Raw genomic sequence first — 25,107 nt, forward strand, 5'->3', positions numbered from 1 at the left:
AAAAGAAAGAAAAAATTAGGTATGATAAGCACACAAATTGAAGATTAAAAATAAGAAATACGTATGTACAAGTATACACACACACACACACATGCACACATACAAATTCAAACCTAAAGGTGGACCCCAAATTTGGCTATCAGCTTTCTTAGAAAAGGGAAATCGATCAGACAGGGGTTTATGCTGGTTTTGTCCCTTATTCCTCCGAAGTAGCCTCTATGCCCCCGATATTTCTTGGAGTGGCTGAAGTGTTCTTACTCAGGGTGAGCCCTCTGACAGCACCTGACACGTAATGCTAATGAGGTGACTCAGGATGGAGGCTGCCATGCCAGAAAAGTCCATTTGTGTGCTTTGCGGCTCAGGGCTTTGAGCCACATGATATCAGCCTTACCTCAGAAAGAGGGGGAAAACTGGCGGTTGAGTTCAGCTCTGTGGTCAATGACTCAATCAATCAGGCTCAATGAAGTTTTGGTAAAAACCCTGGACACCAAAGCTCAGGTAAGCTTTCCCAGTTGGGAATACTCTGTATTGTCACACACTGATGTGCTAGGAGGGCAACAGGTTCCTGGAGATAATGGAAACTGTGCTTAGGACTTTGCCAGACCTCCCCCTATGTATCTCTCTTGTTGGTTCTGATTTGTATCTATTTCTATAACAAAACTATAATCCTAAACACAGTGCTTTCCTGAGTCCTGAGAGTTGTGGGTAGTGGAAACCCCTGAATTTGTAGCCAGCTGGTCAGAAGTGAAGGTGGCCTGGAGATCTCTCCAATTGTGGCTGTCGTTAAAGTAAGGACAGTCTTGTGGGGGACTGTGCTTCGTGAAGTCTGGCTTAGCTCCGGGGAGCTAGAAGTTATTGACAACACGTATACAACATGATATAATGGACAACATGTTTGGAATAAACAGACCAAACAACATGGACTGTTTCTCATAATGATCCTCAAAACAAGCTCACTCTCATGCCAAAGCACATTCCAAACTCAGATGCAGAGGGGTTGGGTGAGGGTTGTTAGGATACAATGTAGATGCCTGCTTCCTCCTGATTGGAGGTTGAAACTGAACTCAAACAATGTCCCCTGAATGTGGTTTTTATAAATATTGGTCAGTAATAATTTGGATTTTGTCTTTTCAGTAAAGCACCCGGAATGTTGCTTTTCTAGCTCTCACTTGAATGCAGAGCCACAGGCCTTAGAAGGTAATGAGGAGACATGTGGGTTGATACTCTCATAGAAACTACATAGTCCTAAACATGGACTGGATCTTGAATGGCAAGTCATTTAATTCTTTATCAAAACAACTCAGGAGGATAGCCGCAAACTAGACCAAAAAAAAAAAAAAAAAAAATCCCTAAAAAAAATAATTTTTAATCCCACTCCATCCTCCCAACACCAACTACTGGTCTCTTAGGTTGTATTTTGTTAATCATGGTCACAACTTTTAGCATGGATTAAATTTTAAGTAAGGTGTCACCAGTTGCCTAGCCCTGATTGGATGCGTGGGTGTGGGATTGTCAGAAAATTATCCAAATAACACCTGGCAATGAGTGACATAATTTGCTAGCATCTCCTAGAAAGACAAACTTCTGACAAAAGATATACTAAGGTAACTAAATACAGCAATTTATTGATATCCTTATCACTAACAGCTTGATTAAGAGATCAAGATTGAGTTCCAAACAAGAATAGGTTTTAGAATTTATTTACGACTAGTTAGTTGAGTCAATTGTCTCTTCGAGCTATGCCTCATTCAATAGACAAAGTGTGTGTCTTTTTGAACACTATGAAATGAAAAGCATCTACTTTAAGTAAAAGTGGCACTTAATCACTAAGATATTAATTAAAATAAACGAGAGGGAGGAGGAGGAGTTCTGCTCTGCTATCCTGATTAGGATTAAGAAAGCCACAGAGGGGTGCCCGGTTGGCTCAGTAGGTAGAGCATGCGACTCTTGATCTTGGGGTTGTGAGTTCGAGTCCCATGGTGGGTGTGGAGATTACTTAAAAATGAAATCTTAAAAGTCACAAAGAATATCCTTGCAATGAGAAAAAGCTGGTAAATCAAAAAGAAAAACAAATCATTCCTTATTTTGAATCCAAACATCTATATACTTGCAACCATGGAATTGTACATTTATTTATTTATTTATCTATAATTTATTATTTTAAAAGGTTTTTAAAAAATATTTATTGATTTATTATTTTAGAGAGAGAGAGAGCATGCATGCATGAGCGAGGGAGATGGGGCAGAGCGAGAGGGAGAAGGAAAGAATCTCCAGTAGACTACCTGCTGAGCACTGAGCCCGAGGTGGCACCCCATCCTGTGACGCTGAGATCAGACCTGAGCCAAAACCAAGAGTCCGATGCTTAACAGACTGAGGCACCCCATTTAATTTTTTAAAAAGTTTATTTATTTGTAATCTCTACACCCAATATGGGGCTCGAACTCACGACCCCGAGACCAAGAGTCACATGCTCTACTGACTGAGCCAGGCAGGCACCCCTGAATTATACACTTTAAAAGGGTGAATTGTATTTCTGTGAATTATATCTCAATAAAGCTATTTCTTAAAGGAAAAGAAAAAAAATCTGAAGTCACAAGGCACCAGACAAACTGAATTCCAAAAGGCGATAAACCTCTCTCAGGAGAGGGAGAGACACAAATTATTTCCCCTTTGACAGAACATGGGAAGAAAAGGCAAGCAGAAGAAAACAGCTGAAATTTCACAGAATTTTTAAAGGCTAAGTCCCTTGCCACAAAACGATCCAGCTCTTTTTCATGATTACCTCCGAGTTCTAAGGAGAAAGATCGGGAGTAGGGGAAAAAAATATGAACAGCCCATCAGTGGTGAGCAGGCACAAAACCCCACTCGCTTCCTGGGACCGTTCTTTAGCATTCAAAGCAAAAGCCAGAAGCTGCTGGGGGAAGGACCCAAACCTTGCATTGCTACAAAGCATTGGTTTGTCGCTGCTAGGGGAGAGGGCAAGAATGCTGAGAAATAAAATATCATTCCTGAGTTCTGAGTGTACAACAGTGTTTAGTGGTATAAGAACTTGATATCAAGACAGGCCCAGGAGACCCTAGCTGGCAGTTTGCCAAGCAAGTTCTACAGTGCAGTTTCCTTAGAACATTTAAGCAAGTTATAGGCATGTATTTTGGTGTTAACGGATTTAAACATAAAAAAATAAATATTTAAGATATTTGAAATTTACAGAAATGAAGGTTTATCTTTCTAAAAAATGGAGTAGGTCTGGCCACAACCTGATGGGATGACAGCAGGGAAAGAAGGCAGACAAGGAGACCTGCCACACTGCCCTTTGGTCATTCTGTTCCCCTATATGTCCGGGGACCAGCAAAGGTCCAGAGTGCATTTATTTTTTACTTCTGTGATGGGATTACAAAAGATCATCCCCTCAAGAAAAGAGATGATGTCATGAGCATTTAGGAATCTTAGAGGAGTTAAAACCTTGAAGAAGAATCAATCCTGGACCAGTTTAGAATTTAGATTTTCCTTCCTTCCTTCCTTCCTTCCTTCCTTCCTTCCTTCCTTCCTTCCTTCCTTCCTCCTTTTCTTTCTTTCTCTTTCTTTTCTTTCTTTCTTTCTTTCTTTCTTTCTTTCTTTCTTTCTTTCTTTCTTTCTTTCTTTCTTTCTTTTTCTCTTTCTCTCTTTCTTTCTTTTTTCTTTCTTTCTCCCTCCCTCCCTCCCTCCCTTTCTTCCTTCCTTCCTTCCTTCCTTCCTTCCTTCCTTCCTTCCTTCCTTCTTTCTTTCTTTCTTTCTTTCTTTCTTTCTTTCTTGATTTTATTTATTTGACAGAGAGAGAGAGACAGCCAGCAAGAGAGGGAACACAAGCAGGGGGAGTGGGAGAGGAAGAAGCAGGCTCCCAGCAGAGGAGCCTGATGTGGGGCTCGATCCCAGAACACTGGGATCATGCCCTGAGCCGAAGGCAGACGTCTAACGACTGAGCCACCCAGGCGCCCCTAGAATTTAGATTTTCTTAAGTTTTCAGCCATCAATACAAGTTCAGGGTAAAAAATGAAACAGTAGACCATCAACAAAATGGAAGTTTAAAAGAAAAGTAATAACTATTAAAATGTATATTAGTCAGATGCAAAAAAAGGTCTGTACTGTTGATATAAATGAGTCACAAAGTACTAGGCTTCTTTTGAAGTGACTTGGTTACAGTACCAGAACCCAGACTGCATACCAAATGGCAAAACCCCCTAATACATATGGAACACTGATCAGCCTTTTAAGAGTGTGAACATTTGCAGCTTCTAAGTACAGCACTGGAGATTCTGGGCTGGCATTCCTTTGAGAAACTGACATCAAGGCATGGAGAATGGTACCTCACCTATCTTTGGTGATAAAAAAGAGACCACGGAAGTTTGTTTGCTATCGACTTCCTGTTATCCACAAACCCACTCCCCGCAAAGGAGTAAATGAATCAAAATTAACATAGAGAAGGTTTTATATTGTTTTTTGGTGAAAACAGGTGACTTGGGACACTCCAGCTGGCTAAAACAAATGTCATTTACTCAGCAAGAATTTCCCAAAGGTTAATTGAAGGTTCGGTATTACACTGGGCACTGCGACCTATGCCTTCTTTTTGGTCATAATCTGGAATTTAGAATAGGTTTAAATCTTTCCTACTCACTGAGAAAAAAAGTTCTTAGTAAATTAGTCAGTCAATATTAACTTTTGAGTGTCTACCTTGTAGTTGATAGCTAAAGTTAATTCTCTACAGAAACCAATTTTTCCTAAGTCACTTCAGTCATTTGAGTTACTCTTTAAAATGTCTTTATCTTCCAAAAGCATTTCCAAAGCATTCATTTGCCTGTAGCTCCATTCTAGGGGCTTACCTCAGATACCAGCTTTTCCAAAAACTCTTCCCTTCCCCTCCGGAAAGCCGTGAGATTTTGGATACTAGCTTTCCAAGTATAGTCAACAGCAAGTCCAAGTGCAAACAGCAAGTGATGCTGGACAGAGCTTGGTGTGTCAAAGGAACAGAGACAGAGACGTGGCCATGTGGCTGGATATGGTGACCAAAGTCGAGGAGAGAGACAGGTACCAGACCCTTTGGGACCTTGGTAAGGGGTCTGGATTTTTATTCTAAATAAATTTGAAAGTATTGGAAAATTCCATTTACTAGAGTTATATGAAACTGAATGAGTGAACATTATATAAACTATTGAAATGGTCTTCAAATTGTTTCAAACTCAGGAAGGATAAAAAATAACACCATCCTTTCTTGTTCTCTCTGCCATTTCTCATATCTTCTTATAGTAAGCATGGTATTTTCATTTTGATCTCACTCAGAGTTATGGTGAAGGCTTATTTTTCTATCACATCCTTTCTCTAACGTAAAAACTCAGTATGAGGAAATTAAAGTATAAAAAGCTCAGTAAACTTCCACCAATTTAAGGGATGGCGAGCAAGTTTGATTAACAAAGTAAAATGGAAATGAATTAATTTTGTGTAAAGAGATCGATGTATAGTTTCAACCACATTCAGAACAGAATTTGCCTGCAACTTACTTAAATATTTTAGAAGCCCTCTGAGCAGGGGTCAAGTAAAAAGCTACATATTCCCCAAAGAATTCCTTTTTAAGTGTCAAAAAATGCTAGGTAGCCCCAGGAAAGACTAATCTGTCTGCCAGAATCTGATGACTTGAGTATTTTGAATTCATGTTAGTAATACATTGATAAAATACACTTAGTATACTTAAACAAAAACACACCTCTGCATGTAGAGGCAGGAGTAACTATATTAAAGCAATACCATTTCTTAAAATAAATCAGCATTTTATGAGAGCTGACAGAAAATTAACTTGACAATAATATCAAGGATCTTAATAAATAAACGAGAAAAGACATGTCAATGACTAACGCAAGACAGTAAAACAAAAAAGCCAGAGAGAAATTTCTTAACTGGTTTATTATATACTCCCACAAATCCACAAGGTTTGATGTGACTAATATTCCACCTTCTTGAAAGACATCAGCACCTCCCACCCCCTCTGAAACTGCAATGATAACAGCAACAACCATCTGCTTGCTACATAGGACAGAAAGACAGTATTTTTCTTCTACTTGGAGTTGCACTGAGGTGGCTTTAAGAGAAAGGAAGAGACAGAAGAGACAGAACTAACCAGTAGAGAAAAAAAATTACATAAAGGTAACCATTAACATGGAACAGACAATTACACTGAAAAAAAAAAAAGTAGAAGGACAGAAGAAAAAAATTACAAGAGTTAAACACATAAGAATTAGAAAAGGCTAATTTCTATTTGGACTAAAGATATGAGGGTATCTAGCCTAGGCAAGAAGAGAAGGATTTTAATAATGGAAAGGTGGCCACACTAAAAGAGGAGAGAACTATGGCCGGGCACAGATCAGTACAGTACAACCTGCCTGAAGAAGTGTATTCTTAGACAAACTCAAGGTCAGATGCAGCCTTATGTTTCTCTAAAGATAGGGAAAACTCTGGAAACACACTATCTTTAAGTTTGAAAAGAAAATGTCAGAAGCTTAGGCCCAAAGGAGTAAGAACTTACGATCTACCACTGACTTAATAAAGTAAGAAATCAGATTTTCTTAAAAAAAAAAATCCTAGCAATAGGGGCGCCTGGGTAGCGCAGTCGTTAAAGCGTCTGCCTTCGGCTCAGGGCGTGATCCCGGCGTTCTGGGATCGAGTCCCACATCGGGCTCCTCTGCTGGGAGCCTGCTTCTTCCTCTCTCACTCGCCTGCTGTGTTCCCTCTCTCACTGGCTGTCTCTCTGTCACCTAAATAAATAAAATCTTTAAAAAAAAAAAATCCTAGCAATAAAAACTAAACACTATTATTTATTTACATAGGTATTTATGTTCCACTCATCCATTTTTATTCATTGTAACAAACATCAATTTAGAGAATGTCACTTTTGCTTATAGAAGATCAAATTGAACAAAGGATCCTGGTACAATTGTAAAAAGAATGGTGCATGGGGTTTGGGAAATAGCAGGAGTTTGAGATGCTTCCCTTCCTATTTTATACAATATGTAACTGTGGCCTCAAATATTTCTCCTAACAACTTTGGCCTTGTTTTTTCCATCTAAACAGATATAATGATGTCTTACTGGTCTTATAAAGCCAATGTATGGAAAAAGCGCCACGTAAATTTTAAGTTCTGTTACAGGCATTCAAAATGGTAAACCTGAGGATTCTGTTTAGTATAGTTTCAGACTGGGTTTATATTTATTTCCTAAATAGAAACATTAATCTGAAGGCTAAAATTGCTCGGTGGTCATTTTGGCTAACTTGATCTCTGTTGACTGTTAATAATGTTACAGTTCAATGGGAAATATCACTTTATGTTTGGGAAAGTTATTTCAGATTTAATTAGAGGGCATGTGCTACAAGGGTAGGACTTACGCCAGAAAGGTATAAATGTAAACTGACTTTTTACTTTGAAGACATCAATAGAAAATAATTTAATCCTTTACTAAAAATCTCTAAAATCTATAAAGAAAAGTGGCATGAGGAAAAAAATCTTAGTAGGAGATACAGAATTTCATTTTGTTGTTGCTTTATTGTGGGGGGGATGGAATATATGAAGCAGCATTAAAATCAAACGTTTTTAAATTAAAAAATTTAAATTGTCATACAATATTTATAGTTGTCATGAATGACTGCTCAAGGTGATATAATAGTGATTTTAAAAAAAGAGAGAGAGAAACTTTCATGCAGTTAAATGGATGTCTCCCCTTATCCCAATTTAATTAAAAGTTACATACTGCTACTGAGAGCTTATGAATGCCACATCTTCTCCTACAGGCCAATTGAAAAACTAGTGCTTTTTAATACTAAGGTGTAACCCAGTGATTAAAGATGTCTGCCTTGCTATTTTATATCTCTTTTAAAAATCAGGGAGATCTGACTATACAGTTTTATAGACCTATCTCACCAATACTCGAGGATTAAATTTAAGTTAAACGTTTATGAACAAGGCTCAGAGAAGATACAAAGTAAACAGGACAATCCTAACCCTTAAAAGGCATTTATTCTAGTAAGGAAGACAGGTTTCTGAACAATTGTAACTGAAAAGCCAAATGAAATAGTGTATTAAGAGAGATCTGAAGAGGTTATTAATTCTCACAGGTGGCATCAGGGAAGGTTTTGTGGAAAATGTGGCATTGAAGCAATATCTTGAGGGGTATGTTATTTATACAGGTGGACCAGTGGGGCTGGCATTATACATTGGAGTAAATGTGAGACAAGCAGTGTTTTCACTAGAGCGCAGTCTCTATAAGGGCAGGGACTGTGGCCTATTTCAAACATTGCCAGAACAACAGCATTTAGAACATGGTCTGGTGCAAGATAAATATTTATTCAATAAATGAATGAACTGGACACTGGATAACTGAAAGATAAAAGACATTGGAAATGCAGGCTTAGCTCAGAAAATCTTAAGAATGTGTAGATAATAAAGACCACTGCAGGTTTTAGCAGAATAAAATGATCTGCTATGTCTTAATATTAAAATATTAAATTATATTAATATTAAAATTCTAGAGGCTATGTTAATCGGAGAGGTGAGTCCACTGTCAAGGTAAGATTAAAGACATGAGGATTATAAAGAAAGGTATGAAAATGGGACTCAGAAGTGGAACTGACAGGAGTTAAAGATGATCTTAAAATTTCCAAACTGACCAGAAGAATGGTGGTACTATTACATAAGAAAACAGGCAAATCACAAATTTCAGTAGAGAAAGAAGTAAGTTCAGTTTTAGGCACATTCAACTTAAGGTGTTGACTGGAAATCCACATGGAGAAGTTTAACATAAGGAAAGTTAATATTGGGGTTCAGACAGGTAAGCCAGGATGGAAGCTGTAGATGAACTCCATCAACAGGTATTCTGACCGCCTACTCTGCACCAGCAGCAATATGAGCCATCAGCGTAGCAGCAGCGGTTAGGAGAGCGCGCAGCCTAGATGAGGGGACGACCTTGAGAAACTTAGATATACCCACTGAAGAAAAAAGAGGGTAAAAGGCCACTGGAGGATATTAAAGTAGAATGATGAGATCAAGGGAATATTTTTATTTATCTATTTATTTATTATTATTTTAATAAAGATTTTATTTATTTGCGTGCGTGCGAGAGAACGTGTGTTAGAGAGCACAAGCAGGAGGACTGGGAGAGGGAGGAGAAGCAGACACCCCGCTGAGCAGGGAGCTCGAGATAGGGCTCCATCCCAGGACCCCAGGATCATGACCTGAGCCAAAGGCAGACACTTAACCGAGTCACCCCAGGCGCCCCATTTTTATTTTTAAAAAGATCTTTCTTTCTTTTTCTTTCTTTTCTTTCTTTCTTTCTCCCTCTCTCTCTCTCTCTTTTTCTTTCTTTCCGGTGTGAGCGGAGCAGGGCAGGGGTGGGGGAAGGGACAGAAAGAGAGAGAATCCCTGAGCGTGGAGCTTGATGTGGGCCCTGAGAACATGACCCAAGCCAAAACTGGTTGGGTCCTTAACTGGCTGAGTCACCCAGGCACCCAAGGGAACATTTTTAAAGAAGAAAGCTAAAGAAAGGAAGGTATACAAGCTATTAAACTCTCAAGAATCTTTTCTAATCTGTAGTTTCCTTCCGAGTACAAATAAAAAAACTCAAAAAAGTGTTAAATAGGAATCAAGCTTTTCAAAAAGAAAACTGGGAACACACACAAATCTCACAAATGTCACAAGGAACCAGTGAGGTCTACAAGAAAATGTAAAAAGAAATATGGTTCTAGCCTTAAATCTGCTATGGTAACCTGAAGTGAATCATTTAGACTCTACGTATGTCCAGCTACTCACACAGAAATAGGAATAAAAAAAAAGGGGGGGGAGTTTAGGGGAAAATACCAACATGAACTTAGCAATATATTGAGTACTACTGAAGAACATTTTTTTAATTTTATTTTTTTTATTATGTTATGTTGGTCACCATACAGTACATCATTAGTTTTTGATGTAGTGTTCCATGATTCATTGTTTGCGTATAACTCTCAGTGCTCCGTGCAATATGTGCCCTCCTTAATACCCTTCACCAGGCTAGCCCATCCCCCAACCCCTCCCCTGTAAAACCCTCAGTTTGTTTCCTGGAGTCCATAATCTCTCATGGTTCATCTCCTCCTCTGTTTTCCCCTCCCTCATTTTTTCCTTCCTTTTCCTAATGATTTCCCTGCTATTCCTTATGTTCCACAAATAAGTGAAATCATACGATAATTGTCTTTCTCTGCTTGACTTATTTCACTTAGCATAATCTCCTCCAGTTCCATCCATGTTGATGCAAATGTTGGGTAATCATTCTTTCTGATGGCTGAGTAATATTCCATTGTATATATGAAGAACATTTAAATATAAGACACTGCCCTCAAAGAAGTGACAAAGTCGATTTGAACTCAAATCATACAAAAGTATTAAACTAGATGCTTTACTGAGAGTTTCAAATGAGAGAGTAAATATCAAAGACTATAATCCATATGTGAGTTACCATTAATGCAAATCAGGAGAGCAAATGCCATACTGGTTTTCCAGTTTGAGGGTCCTTCCCTTATGGACTTGAGTTGAGATCCTACTGACATTAAGCTGAGTTCACATTATATATCAAGTACCATAATGCAACTTAATTGGTTTAAATTACATTTTCCAGAAGCCAGATGGAAACGCTGATGAATGAAGAGAAATTCATGAAAAAATATAATCAATAACAAATAAGGAAAAAACTACCAAGCTGTGGCAAAGTGGGTGACTTAACCCTCCGAGGAGTTCTTAGAGGGAGACTAAGGACCAAGGGCATAAATCTCTTCAAGAGTTCCAGTACACGAGGACAAAGCACCTTTCAGGAATGGTACACCAATTCATATTCTTAAAAGCGGCTGAAAAAGTTCTTGTCCTTGATGGAAGATAGAAGGTGTACTATTACTTTTGCTCAAAGTTTTTCGATTTGATCATGTGGACTTCTTTCTGGAAATGCCTGTTACTGAAAATGTAGAGCTCATTATACATAAAAGAGAGGTGTCTTGTCATCACTGCAAAGGAACATCACCCACACCAACTTCATGCTTCCATACTATAGAGCATAAATTACGATGAAATGGCTGACCTCAAATTCAACCTGTCTTCCTGCTATTTGGCAAGTCTTTTCTTGTTGATCCTCTAGCCATGAATCCCAGTGGTGGCTTATTGTAAATTTTCTCTGTTTTCCCTAAACTCCAAACCTAGCCTGAATCCCTTCCCTACACAAACCTGTCAGACCCTGAGCATTCACGACAGAGCAATTCCCAGAGTCTAGGATAAGAGTAAGGCATATGGGAAGCTGAGTAACTTACTACTAGACTGGCATGGCACTCCTTAAAAAGGCACGTATCAGGCACATTTGGTTTAAAGCCCCAGCTTGCTTCTTGTTCACTACATGGTCCTGGGCAAATTAGTCTTTCTTGGATACAGTTTCCTCATGAACAGAACAGCATTTAATAGTTATTTCACAGGGTTGACATGAAGCAAGGACCTAAGGCAAGGCATGGCATATGGCTGGCACTCAGTAACTGTTAGCTTCTTTCCACATCTCCACGTCGGTCTGCTCTTTGCCAGAGTTTGTCAGCTTTAAGTGGATTTTTTCAAAGCTGTATTTATCATCTTTTCTCCACTTCACTCCCATAGACAATGAGGAGACATCGATGGGTCTTTATCACTACAAAGTCAATATTCCTGGCACTGAAGGATTTCCACAACTTAGCTCCATCTCATCTCTTTAAATCCATTTCATACTCCTCCAAAAATCTTTCTACCTTAGCCAGACTGGACTTAATCAACTTTCCAGACATCTTGAATACTTGGATCCACACGCATATTTCCTCCCATTTCCACAACTCTCCAACTGCCCAAATCCATTTCATTGTTAAGACACAGTATTATTATTGTTATTTACAACCTTTATTGAGTGCTTTCTATGTGGCAGATACTGTTCTAAGTATATTACATGCAGTATCTACTTAATCTTCACAAGCCCTGCAAGAAAGTCTATCATTTCCAGTACTGAGATAAGAACACATATTTGTCTTTTTTCTCTAGACTCAATGCTCTTTTATGACATGAGCCATTTCTCCCCTTTGTATGATTATCTAGTTAAGCAGGAATTCAACGAATATATACATATATATGAACTGGCTGCAATTTCACACTTTGTTTAGCTACCATAACACTCACTTTCATCAAATCTATCACTTTGTCAGACCATAAAGTTAGTAAGAAGGTGTGATGTGATTTAATAAAGAAACACATATTTGGTCTTTGTCCTTGCACGTAGCTCCGAAAGTCCTAAGTGTGCAGAGCTATAAAAAGTGTTTTTTGATATGTTAATGAGGTGACTTCTGGAAAGCACACAAGTAACCTAAGGATGTGAGGGATGGCTGCCAGTGGAGCCAATCATGTGATTAGAGGGTTAGAATTTTTAGCCACCCTGGTCCCACCTAGGAGGATAGAGAGGATGGAGACTGAGTTCAATCACCAAAGGCCAATAAATTAATCAGTCATGTCTAAGTAATGAAGCCTCCACAAAAACCCCAAAAGGACAAGGTCTGGAGAGCTTCCAGGTTGATGAACCAGAACACGTCCATGGGCTGTCTTGCCAGGCCCCAAACTCTATAGGGCCAGAAGCTCCTTTGCTTTGGATCTCATCCCATGCATGTATCTCTTCATCTGCTACTGATTCATATTCTTTGATATCCTTTGTAATAAACTGGTAATGTAGTGAGTAAACTGGTTTCCTAGAGGGAGCTACTCTGGCAAATTACTGGAAACCCAAGGTGGATGGAGGGTGGGGGTCATGGAAACCTCTGATTTATAGTCAGGGTCAGAAGCACAGGTAACAACCTGGACTTGCAACTGTCATCTGAAGCGGAGGGCAGTTTTGTGGGACTGAGCCTCAATTTGTGGAATCTGATACTATCTCTGGGCAGATAGTGTCAGAATTGAGTTGAATTGTAGGATACTCAGCTGGTGTTGGAGAATTGCTTGGTGTTTTGGGGGAAAAACCACACATGTTGAAACTGGTGTCAGAATCTTAAAAGGTCACCTAAATTTTAAAGATGTAATATTTCTGAGACTGCATCTATCTGCAGATATACAGTAAAGATTCTGTGTATAGAGTAACAGCAATGGCTGAAGCAATAGGGTTTGATATAAAGAAATCCTTGGGGGTACTAGGATTATGTCAGTTTGATCATTCTTGATTAAGGCCACTGTGAGCAACAGTGAAAAAACTCAAAGCAATAAAAAATTATGAGTAAGTACAAGCAAACAAAACCCATAAAATGACTGCAAAGTCATCCTTGTTTTGTAGATTACTTAAGACATTATAATAGGGAAAGAAGAAAGACTTAAGAAGTCCTGTTTTTTTTACTGGGTTTGTTGCCACAGTAAAAGCATAACTTTTCTGACATATAAATCAACACCCAACAATATCCTTTCTCCCTATGTGAGAAATAATCATTTGGGGTGTTTACAAAACATAATGTGCTTCAGTAGGCTTCCTTGAATCCTATGGCTATGACAGAATTTATTTTCTTCTTCAATGTCTTGAGAATTTAGCAGAAAACACTGAAATCACAGCTCTCTGTCATAACATTATCTAGGTAAATCCAAAGACAGTAGGAACACTTAAAGGTACCCACTAAAGGAGGAGCAAGTCATTTTCAAGTAGTAGTTGAGATTAAATCACAAATAATAGAAAACTGCATACTTTCAAACAAAATTATTAACTTTAAAAAACGAACCAATTTCTGTTCAACTTACGAAAATAAAAATGTTCACACTTGTATATGTTGTTACCTTTTTTAAAGACCAAAAATGCTGAGATTTTCAAATTAGCTTGCTTATGATTAAAGCTGAAAATGAGAAAGGCTACTATGATCAAACCATATGCTTAATTCATAAAGGGGAATAAAAGAAGTGCTAGTGCATAGCACATTCCAGTGAAGAGGAGGAAAAAAAAAGTTAATTAATTCAACTCAATTTTAGCTGAGGGCATTTTTCCACGACTGCTGAACCCTACATGTGCCAGGCAGCTAAAATTACACTAAAATGTGTAAGCTCTGTTGTTATTTTAGAGATAATCCAGGAAGCAAAACAAAGCCAAAATTTCTCGCTGCATTTTTAACACAAAACGCTTTAATCTTCAATCGAGTATACTTATCTTCTGTTTTAAGATCTTTATGTATTATCTGTGTATGCTTGAAAGTTTACAGACTAAAAGTGAAAACAAACAAGAATAACAAAAATGATTTTACATGTATTTCCAACACACTGCTCATCCTCTAAAACCATTCTTACCAGTCTCTGTTTCTGAAGTTCTTCTCTAAGTAGTCTATCTTCTGGTAAAACATCACATAACAAAAAGTAATTGTCTTGTTCTTCTGTTGAGAGATTAGGAAAATAAATAAGAAATGGTATTTATAGTTTTTTTCCAGAAGGATTTATTCCTTTAAAAAACATACATATATGTATGTCCATTAGATCTCTTTTCTGGTATATAGTTCTGTTTAGCTTTATTGAAATTAGGCAACAAAAACAGAGCAATTTAATTTTAGCCATCATGTGAGAGAATTCTAATTTAAGAAAGTAAGATAATTCCTTTGAATTTTTGGATTGTAGGGGAAATATGGTAGCTAAGATGTATACTTACCCAGTGGAGCTGTGGAATTGATTCTTATCACACTACAAAAATCTGTAATGGGCTGTTCAGTGAACCTTTTCCTCCAATATAAAATGTACCTTAGAATAATCAAAAAGAAAGGATGATAAGAAGACTCAATATACTACTTACTATAGAGTGATAAGATTTTATAAGACTGTTTAATTATCCCAAAACAATAAATCAAATGTTGACTGAGAACTGCTAGAAAATTTGTAAGTGGAAAGGCAGTAGAGCATTGTAGAAATATGAAATAAATATTTAATGAAATGAAATTACTCTGTAAAGGCATGGACATGATTAAACTTTACTATCCCCAAATTCAATAAACAGACATATGGGGAAATTAAAATGAATTATTTTTATGTAATAATGAAGTTTTTCTGAAATCACATCTAAGTTTATGTGAATTTAAAATGCGACAATGATTAAATAGGCTTTATCACACATTTTCCAATAAATTGAAAGCTGGGTGGTTATCTTACACATAAAAAGAACTGAAGGCAAAAAAAAAATGCAATGAGACGTCTAAATTCAATATCTATATGACAAGATAGAAAAATTTTGTATGTGTATACTGTGCCTGAAATGAGGCAGATTTTTGGAAAACCAGCCAAGGTTACAATTGTTGTATCTAATGAGTGGAGTTAAAAGCAGCACCCTGGGTAAATTTTAAAGCAAAGCGTAACAACCAGACCTGCACTGTCTGATGAAAGAAGGAGTACGATGACAGGATTCAACAACCTGTTCATCTTCCCATTTATCTAACACGATTTATATTGGCAGTTGCAGTCTAATTTATCAAATGGTACCAAGAAAAGAAGGTAGCCTCCTTCATGGGAAGAAGGGACATGGAAAGGCTGACTCAATAGCTGACAGTTTATCAGGCTATATGGTTGATAAAGAACAACCAAAAAACCCAAAAACACTTACAGCAGAAAAAGAAAAACCCCTGAAAGGGATGGGACTTACTGGAATAGATTTAGTAATAGACAGTAAAAATTTGTACATTTTAAATGGCTTGATATAGCACCTAGCAGTGTTTTGTACATAGGTTAACAAGAAATGTTTTTAAGAGGTAGAAGAGCATTTAAAGATTCTTGTAAGTTTCTGTAAGTAGCCTTCAACTCTCACTATTTTGTCTCCTTTTAATTCTTCTTTCCCTTTTTGTTAATATTAATGTCCCAACCCCATGGTGCTCTACAGAAAGGGTGTTTATGTATCTGGAAAAAAAAAAAATGTGCTGAGAGAGAACTGTGACAGAGAAAAATATAAACAGATGACAACACTGAGTTTAGAACATGTAAGGAAAAGCAGTTAAAGAACGTATGAAAATACAACCATGTTTTAGTTCCTTCTTCTCCTGTACAACCACACTGCTGACCTGGATGGTTAAATAAGGGGAGAACTCTTTTCTTACAGAATACTGCTAGACCTTATCTTAAGAGATCTAAAAATGGTGTATCTGAGGCTCCAGCCCACCCCCAAACCATAACCACCGACACTATGGCTAGTTTGTTGGCTTCCATATTAGAAGTGTCAGATGCAGAAGGCAAGTGCATATCGGATCTATCGACAGGCACAAAAAGAAGAAAAGTACCTACAAAAGGCGGAAACATTCCTCGGTCACCGAGGGCAAGCACCGTTCACTCCTCAATATCTTACACAGTATCTTACTCTCATTCTCCTCTTTTCCATACCCCACTACTGACCCCCAGACCAGGAGAGAGAGAAAAAGGGAGAAATAAAAGTCAAGAGAAGACATAAGAAAATAAAAATGACACTCTCAGACACTTTCCTTATTCTCCCCTCAGCATATTTTCTATTGCATAGTAGTGCCAGGGATGAAGGAACACAGGACAACCTCTATTAGAGATGCCAGGAATAGAAGATGGATTGTTCTTCCAAACCGTACTACACAGCCATCTATTTTCATGACAAAGCAAATTCATACAGCAGAACCGGGTGCTGAGATAATGGACCTAAAGAAACACCAGGACAGTCAAGTTTGAAATGGAGTTTCATCATGGTTACTGCTACAATATACCATGGAGAGGTTCCTCACTCTGATTACCACTCCACTGAAGACCATCCGGGGGACATTCAATGTTAAGGGATCATTTAGTACGTCTCTTCTTCATGTTTTCTTACTTCTCTAGTGTATTTAAAGCTACAGTTGCAATCACTCAATATTTAAAGGCAGCCAAGAAATGATATGTGATATGAATTCTTTATTTGGAGGACAGTTATCGAAGCATGTTGTACTTCGTTAAAAAGCCCTAAGAGTAATTATTAGGTCATCAGCAAATAGTTTCTTCCATTGAAAGAATTTTAATGTTTCACTGAATTGTGTCCCCCCAAAAACCTTCTAGTAATCTTGTCTGCCCAGCCCCTCACTGTAATTGGTGTACTTACTGACAGAGGCATAAAGATATGAGATATGGTTGTTAATTAAGTAGCACTGAATGAGTGGAATTTAATATAGAAAGGGGCAAGAATTAAAGAGTTAGCATTTATCTTCTGGAAAAATTTTATTTACTGAATAAAGCTAGCAAATGGTTCAGTATAAATAACTGTGTTAAATGGCTCAAAGGAAAGATTTTTATTTTTGTTTTATTCTGAGAAAGTTTTACTGTTAACTTTTTTCCAATAAAGAAAATGTTAAACATATTTAACATGAAAATTTATAGCTTCTTTCCTGTAAAGCACAAACAAAGTCTATCTCATCTATTATTTATCATCTTTATTACTTATTGTACTCAGGAGAAACAACTCCTCTCTGAGAAGTTATATATGTATACATACATATGTATATACACACATACATATAAATCTATACATATACACACACATATACCCACCCCTGCAACTTTTCTGATGTTAGGAAAAAGTCACATAATGTTGAGAAGATTCCAACTTAACTCTCACAAATCATCAATATTTGTATTGTTTTGGAGAGGAATTTTTGGTTTTCCTAAACAGTAGAAGGGTATTATCTAAAGGAGACTGATATATTAAAAAGTATTTAAAAGCCGGAGTTTATTCACATACATTCTTGGTCAATCTGAACTAACCACCAGAGTGATGAAGCTTACTGGGAGGATGGCTGACAAGGAAAATTTAGGTTTCCAAATTTAAAGTACATGTTAACCGCACACTTTATTTAGAAAGCACTTACATATATCAGCTATGTATCTTTTGCTTTTTAATTAAAGCACCCATTTTATTGCATAACTGCATTTAGAGGGTGATTGATTCCAACATTTAATTAATGCCTCCTAAGTCTGAGACCTAATAAATAATTTGATTTTTGTGCCCACATACAGATGAGGTTAGTATCAATGATACAAAAGAGAGGTTAGTACAAATATAGCTACTTAGCTATCATATATAAGCACAAAGGGAAAGAACAAACTCAAATTTAGATATTTTTCACAGATTTTAGGAGAAAGAAAAATCTCAATTATCACTGGTAGATCATCATATTTTCCTCCAATTCCTGAGGGAGAATTTGCATTTACATGATAAAGCGGAGTAAAAGAATAGATTTACATCAAAGAAAAGTTGAGTGATACAACTTACCAAAGAACACCTCATTTGATAGCCCTGTCAATGGTTACTTGATAAGAAGTTGAAGATCTCTAGCCTAAAAAGTATCTAAAGCAAATCCAACAGACCTGACTACATACAATTAGAAATCATATATGAGAATACTCCCAAAATACACACACACACACACACACACGCCCACAAAACCACAAATATTTTAACTGAAAATAAAGATTAAGGAATGAGAATGAGAAGTATGAAGTGCTTCCTCTGAAATTATGTAATAATTAGTTTATTCTGCCAGCTGGCAGCATAAACCATTCATCTCTCCTTCACTATTCTATCTCTGCTTCCTGATTAGGCAATGCCAAAATCTACTAAAAAATCGCAATGCTGAGTGGATATAAGGGGTCATAATAATACAGAAAGCACTCAACAGACATTCTGTATTGGTGCTAGGCAATTGAAAGGAACATGAAGGGTTAGAGAATAGCTAATATTACTTCTGTAGGCATTCTGGCTATTCCAACTTAAACAAACTCATTCTTAAAGTTTAGAGTATTTAGGATCCTAAATTAAATTTTCTTTAAAAGTTATATTTGACAAATAATAATCAGGTTTTCAGACCAGCATAAATACCTATAGAAAACTCAAGCTATAGTCATGGAAAACTAAGATTTCAAATATATATCTTTTGTAATCAAAATATAATGAAATTTTTGGTACCATCTGGTGGATATAAAAGATGTCCCAGGCACTAGCTGGTGCTATACATGTCTTGTTTTACATAATACTCAATACTCTTGTGCGAGTTGGTGTTATCCCCTTTTACTGATGAGGAAACTGCTGCTTAGAGTAGTTTAAGTAGTTTGTTAGAAGTTACATGGTCAGGAAGTCACCAAGTCTGCATTCAACCCTAGGCCTGCATTCAACCCTAGGACTATTTCATAGTCCACTCTTAGTAATAAAGCTTGCTGCCCTGCAAGACCCATCGTGAGAAAGAAGTAGCTTGCTAGGAATGATGTGGTCTGGCAGATTATATATAGTTTAGATGCAGAGATATTACAACACCTGGGCTACTGCAGTGTTTTGTAGGGAAATCAGGTCAGAATATCTCAAAATGGGTCCTGGCCAGATATACCAAAATGTATGCTTTCAGTAACTGTACAAAGCCAGTTAATTACCATGATATTGTGTATATGGAAAATGCTTCCAAGTGTCAACTAATAACAACATGAACATAATTGCTTCACTCCATCTGCTAAGGAAAGGCATTTCTCTTGGACAATCAGTTCTAGGAATTAGGAACTAGAAAACAATGAATAATTGCTTATATTACCTGTCTGTTGGTAGGGATATTCTAAGTCAGGTGCTCATAAATTGGAGTGTAGCTCACTTTGGGTCCTGGCTATATAGGTGAAGTTCCTCCATTTCAACACATACCCACGGCTGGCATTTCCTCAACCACTCACCTCTATCTATCTGCTCTTCATCCTCTTCATCCTCTTCCTCTCGGTACCTCATTCACTGACCTCAACAGCTGTCTACTCTTATACCCCTTTGGCTGGTTGAAAGACTCTTTTTTTTCCCCCCTGGTTCTCAACCTCATCACAGCACTTAAGCTGAGAGTTTTTTGGACAATACCCTTTTGGCCTGACAGGCTCCAACTGAAGATCCCTGTCACCAACAATGCTTGAAAAAGAATATGAATGTTCATATTTGCCTAGGAATAATTTTATATATAAACTTATCTACAAGTTATGCCTTCCATTTATGGGATAATGAATTTAATTCTTTCATGGACAAAAACAAAATTTACCTTTGGAAATCAGCAACCAACTTGACATCAGCTATGACCATCTTATGTTCAATAATCATGTGCTTCAGAAGTTTGTCTTGTTCATCCATAGGAAAATGTTCTTCACAGAAAATACAAGGCACAGATGGAGAACCTTCTAAAGCGGTGGTGCCACCTGGACTTTCTGGCAGGGAAAGCGGCTCCAGGATACAATCCTTACTGTCTGGGAGAGAGAAAAAGCAAAAGCAGAAGCGGGAAAAAAAAGAAGAAAAAAAAAGGAAAAGGAAAAGAAAAAGGTGAAATCAACTTTTGAGGATCATTTCTCACCTCCTGCATTAAAAGAATCCTAAAGATAGTTTCGTCTTTCCAAAATGAAAAATATACAGTGCCAGAGCGCAGGATACTTTATTATCATTTAAAATAGATTCTGCAACCTAGAAGCAGGGAGTGTTGCAAAGCAGCTCAAACTCCCCATTTGCCGGCTTGAATGGGGGAAACCCATTTGTCACAGCAGCTGTTCAAGCATTCTTGGACACTGGCCAATGTCAATTCCGGGGGTACTTGCAGGGGGACGGCTGCAACATGCTGGATTAAGGTTCTATGGCCCAATTGTGACCTATGGCTGATAGTCATCACACTATGGGAAGTAAATGGTATATATTGAGGCTCCAGATGATACCAGGCCAGTCTTTTAAGCTGCTTCCTGTTGCACCTGCAAACTCTTTCATGTGCAAAGAAGACAGCTCTCACATTGGGTTGACACAGCATGTGCTGGGTGGCCCAGGTAGCAATTTTTGATGTTGATTTATGTCTACCATTTGCTTGTTACACAATTATGTACCATAATTCAAGTTCTTGTGAACAAAGAGATGAGTGCTCAATTACTAGACATATGTCATAAACACTTTTCCTGCCGATACTATTCATTTTCCTAACATCATCTATGGTATCTTTAAAAGTTGAGCTGTGTAAGGTATATAGTTCTGAATTCAGGCCTCAAACCACAGCCAGTTGTGTCAGGAGCCCTCTTCAATCTTCCAGGGGGCAAGGCTGGACCTGTCACCTTACACAAGCTACTGAGTAGTAAGTAACTAGGCAACTAGGGTAAGATATTTAGCATCTGAGGAAGGGCAGCAAATCTTCATAAAGAAAGACAGCTATTCTGGGGTGCCTGGGTGTTGCAGTCAGTTAAGTATCCAACTCTTGGTTTCTACTCAGGTCCTGATCTCAGGGTCCTGATCTCAGGGTCCTGAGATCAAGTCCCACGTTGGGCTCCAAGCTCAGCTCAGAGTCTGCTTAAGACTGTCTCTCCCTGGGGCACCTGGGTGGCACAGCGGTTGAGCGTCTGCCTTCGGCTCAGGGAGTGATCCTGGTGTTATGGGATCGAGCCCCACATCAGGCTCTTCCGCTATGAGCCTGCTTCTTCCTCTCCCACTCCCCCTGCTTGTGTTCCCTCTCTTGCTGGCTGTCTCTATCTCTGTCGAATAAATAAATAAATAAAATCTTTAAAAAAAAAAAAAAGACTGTCTCTCCCTATCCCTCTGCCCCTCCTCTCCATTCTCTCTCTCTCTCTTTCTCCCTCTGTAAATAAATAAATCTTAAAAAAAAAAAAAGACATTCCACAGAAAAGTCTTTGGAATTAGTTTACTACTAATTTTACTCCTTGTTTTTATCTTACTTTACCTTATTTCTAAAGGGCTTCTTAATTGCCCAATTCATGGAAACAGTCACTGGTGCGCTGACGACCATGGCCTTAGCTCTGGGTAAGCATTTATTCACTCCACAAAAACCAGCTAAGTAGCTACTACTGAGTGCTGATCTTTTCTGCTTAATGTTGCATGATAGGATCCTAATTATCAAGGCTAAAGTGCTTGCAACGTGTTTGACAGTACAAGTAAGTTGAAAGGAGAGAGAGAGACAGAATGTATAGGGTTTGTGGGTGCATGGGGATAGGAGAGTCACTTAACAGTGCTGGAGTGAGAAGGTGTCTCAAAGGACATGTCCTCTAATACATGATTCATAATACTCTGCTCATATTAAAGTACGCTAAATTAAACTTTTATCTTAGTTCCATAAAATTATTTAATACCAGAAAAGGTGAAAACTGGGTACACATGACAATGGAGAGAATATTTAAAATATACAAGAACTTCAAGAAACACTCTTAACAAAAGTGATGTGTTACCAACTATTACATTTATTAAATTATACAATGGAAGCAAGGGGTTCTGGAGTTCTATTGGTCTTCAGCTGTAGGTTAAACTCTGTGGGAACTTAAACCCTGTTAAAAATAGGACGGGGAAAGAGAGATAATACACTTATGAAACTATATTTTTTCATTCACTAGAATGGAACAACAAAAGATAACAAAAATTCTAAATAAAGTTACCATTAGTAAACATTACCTGCCATCTAGAAAATAACAGGTACCATCCTACACCCTTCTCCCCAAATCTGAATGATGTATGTATAAATTCATTTTGCCTAACTACAGAAAACAATGTATTAATCATCACCAATAGCAACAGCTAACATTACTAAGTGTTTGATATCTGTAAATTACCAGCAAAGGGCTTCAGGGCACTTTGCAATCATAGCTACCTTTTCCAGTTAGTACTGTTATAATCCCCATCTTACAGATGAGACTACTGAAACTTAGAAAAGTTACATTAAGGGGCCTAAACACAGTAAGTTAAGACTAAATTCAAACACATTATTCTGCCCCCAGTTCCAAAAGGCATTCCCCAAATCTGTGTTTTTCTTCAATGTACACATTCAGTGCTATTTTGAATTCATATGTATTTACAAGCCACACTGAACTTCTGTGTATTCTGCCAGTGTTCTGCAATCTCCGCAATAATACTTCCACCAGCAAATCTCAGCAGCCACCTCCTCCAATAACCACTGGGTGCAGTTTATCTCCGTCATTGTCTGTATGCTTTCCCAGGGCTTCACTACAAATTCTCTAATATTCTTCTGTGGTTCATTTCTCCTCCCTTTTGTATGTTCAATGCCCAGTCTCTCTTTATTCAAATTATTCCTAAGAGAATGAAACTAAATGTTCACACATACTAGAACCAAACTGCTTGTGGTTACTGTACAGGCATACGGGAACAAAATCATAAATATGCAAATTTCTTGTATGAGGAACTTGTGGTTTAGGAACTACTAAGTCGTTTTGGGAACTCAAGTTACTATGTAATCCAGAAAAGAAAAATTTGTTTTTAAAGATTTATTTGTTTATCTGAGAGGAGAGAGTGAGTGTGTGGACGGGGAGGAGAGGCAGAGAGGGAGAGAGAAACTTTAAACAGACTCTACTCTGAGTCCGGATCCCAATGTGGGGGCTAGATATCACAACTCTGAGATCATGACCTGACCCAAATCAAAGGTCAGACACTCGACTGACTGAGCCACTCAGGCACTCCTAGAAAATAAAAATTTTATTTTTTTTTTATTTTTAAGATTTTAGTGTTTAAGATTGTAAGATTTTAGTGTTTTCTCTGACTCCTTAATCATTTAGCATCATGCTCAAATTTACAACAGCATCGATCAAAAGAAGTAACTTGTTTACCTCTTTCTTTCCCCACTTCAGACTATTAACCCCTGCAAGGCCAGATGAGTTCTGGTCGTGTTTATTTACCTGGCATGTACACTGTGTTATCACACCATGACTCTCACCACCACTGTGGGTTCATTTTGTGCCAGGCAGTGTTAAGCATTTTATATGTACAGTATTAACATTATATGTATAGTATTAACACAATCAACCCTCACAACAAACCTATGACAGAGATTCCATTTCCTTCCCTATTTTATAGTTGAGGAAACTGAGACTCTGAGAGGCTAAGGGCCTTGCCCTAGACAGCTAGTAAGTGGTGGAGCTGGGATTTGAATCCAAGTAGTCTGGCTTAAGCATTAGCACTCTTAACCTATACATAAGACTGAGGAAGTCCGACCTTTTCCTACAGGAAGTAGAGCCACTCCTAATGTTTACAGTGAACGGGGGAGAGTGGATGAGTTAGAGACAAGTCTCAAGATGAGGCGATCGGCCAGTTGGGAGACTCCTGCAGTGTCCAGGATGGAGGCAGCAATGTTAGTAGTGCTTTGAGGGGACGGACAGAGGAGAGGCTGCAGAGATTAAACAGACAGTTCCTGATTTCCTGTTGGCCGGCGAAGACGACGACTAGGCTGCCTTCTGAGTTTATGGCTGGGGAGGCAGCATGAATGAGGGGTGCCAGTCACCAATCTAGAAATGTATGTACAAAAGCAGGTTTTTTTGCTCTGTGAGAGGGATGGATAATGAGTTAAGTTTTAAATGAGCGCAGGTGACCTGCTCCAAAGTTAGATATTCTTGGCATGGCTGCTGGACAAGGGCAGCAGTGACTCGAGTCTAATGTGATGCATTTGTGTTATTTTCTTTGTTTGCCAGCATCCCAAGCCCCCAACTCCTCTTGAGGGTTTGACTCACTCCATCTCGCCATGCCCAACAATAGCAAATATCTCTGTTGTAATATGTGTCTCTAGGGTAGTATGGGAACTCCTCAAGGTCAAGGACTAAATCTTATTTTCGTATCTCTAGTGTAGACTGTAGAGTGCCTGAACCATAGATGGTATTAGGTAAGTGTACGAAAGAATGAATAAGACTAGAGTTACTTAAAACTAGAGTTGTACCTTTAACTCAGCTTCTAGGTAAGATCCTTTCAGGGAACACCTATGACTGTCTGTCTTCAGGGGAATGAGAGTAGTACAGAATAATTACATCCATATCTTTAGTGCTGTGGGCCTGGGTATAATGAGCCCACTGGTTATAAAGAATGATGTAGGGGTGCCTGGGTGGTGCAGTCATTAAGCGTCTGCCTTCGGCTCAGGGTGTGATCCTGGCGTTATAGGATCGAGCCCCACATCAGGCTCCTCTGCTATGAGCCTGCTTCTTCCTCTCCCACTCCCCCTGCTTGTGTTCCCTCTCTCACTGGCTGTCTCTATCTCTGTCAACTAAATAAATAAAATCTTTTTTTAAAAAAAAAAAAGAATGATGTAAAAATTACACTAAATTCTAAG

The 25,107-nt window shown here is 38.1% G+C and overlaps 1 protein-coding gene across 2 annotated transcripts in view; it reads right to left on the reverse strand.

Annotated features, from left to right (window-relative positions):
• Positions 1-25,107, reverse strand: part of ZNF277 (zinc finger protein 277) — a 103,898-nt gene that overhangs the window by 25,798 nt on the left and 52,993 nt on the right. Inside the window, exons 2-4 of one of the 2 annotated variants that reach the window (XM_045792822.2) lie at positions 20,071-20,272; positions 14,694-14,782; positions 14,342-14,424 (exon numbers count right to left, since the gene is read on the reverse strand). In XM_045792822.2, the coding sequence (XP_045648778.2) occupies positions 14,342-14,424; positions 14,694-14,782; positions 20,071-20,272 (374 nt within the window). The remainder of the gene's footprint in view (positions 1-14,341; positions 14,425-14,693; positions 14,783-20,070; positions 20,273-25,107) is intronic. The other variant, XM_045792823.2, reaches the window with a different exon arrangement.

Source organism: Ursus americanus, chromosome 3, assembly GCF_024610735.1.
Source record: "Ursus americanus isolate L20-20 chromosome 3, mUrsAme1.1.p, whole genome shotgun sequence".
Taxonomy (NCBI): domain Eukaryota; kingdom Metazoa; phylum Chordata; class Mammalia; order Carnivora; family Ursidae; genus Ursus; species Ursus americanus.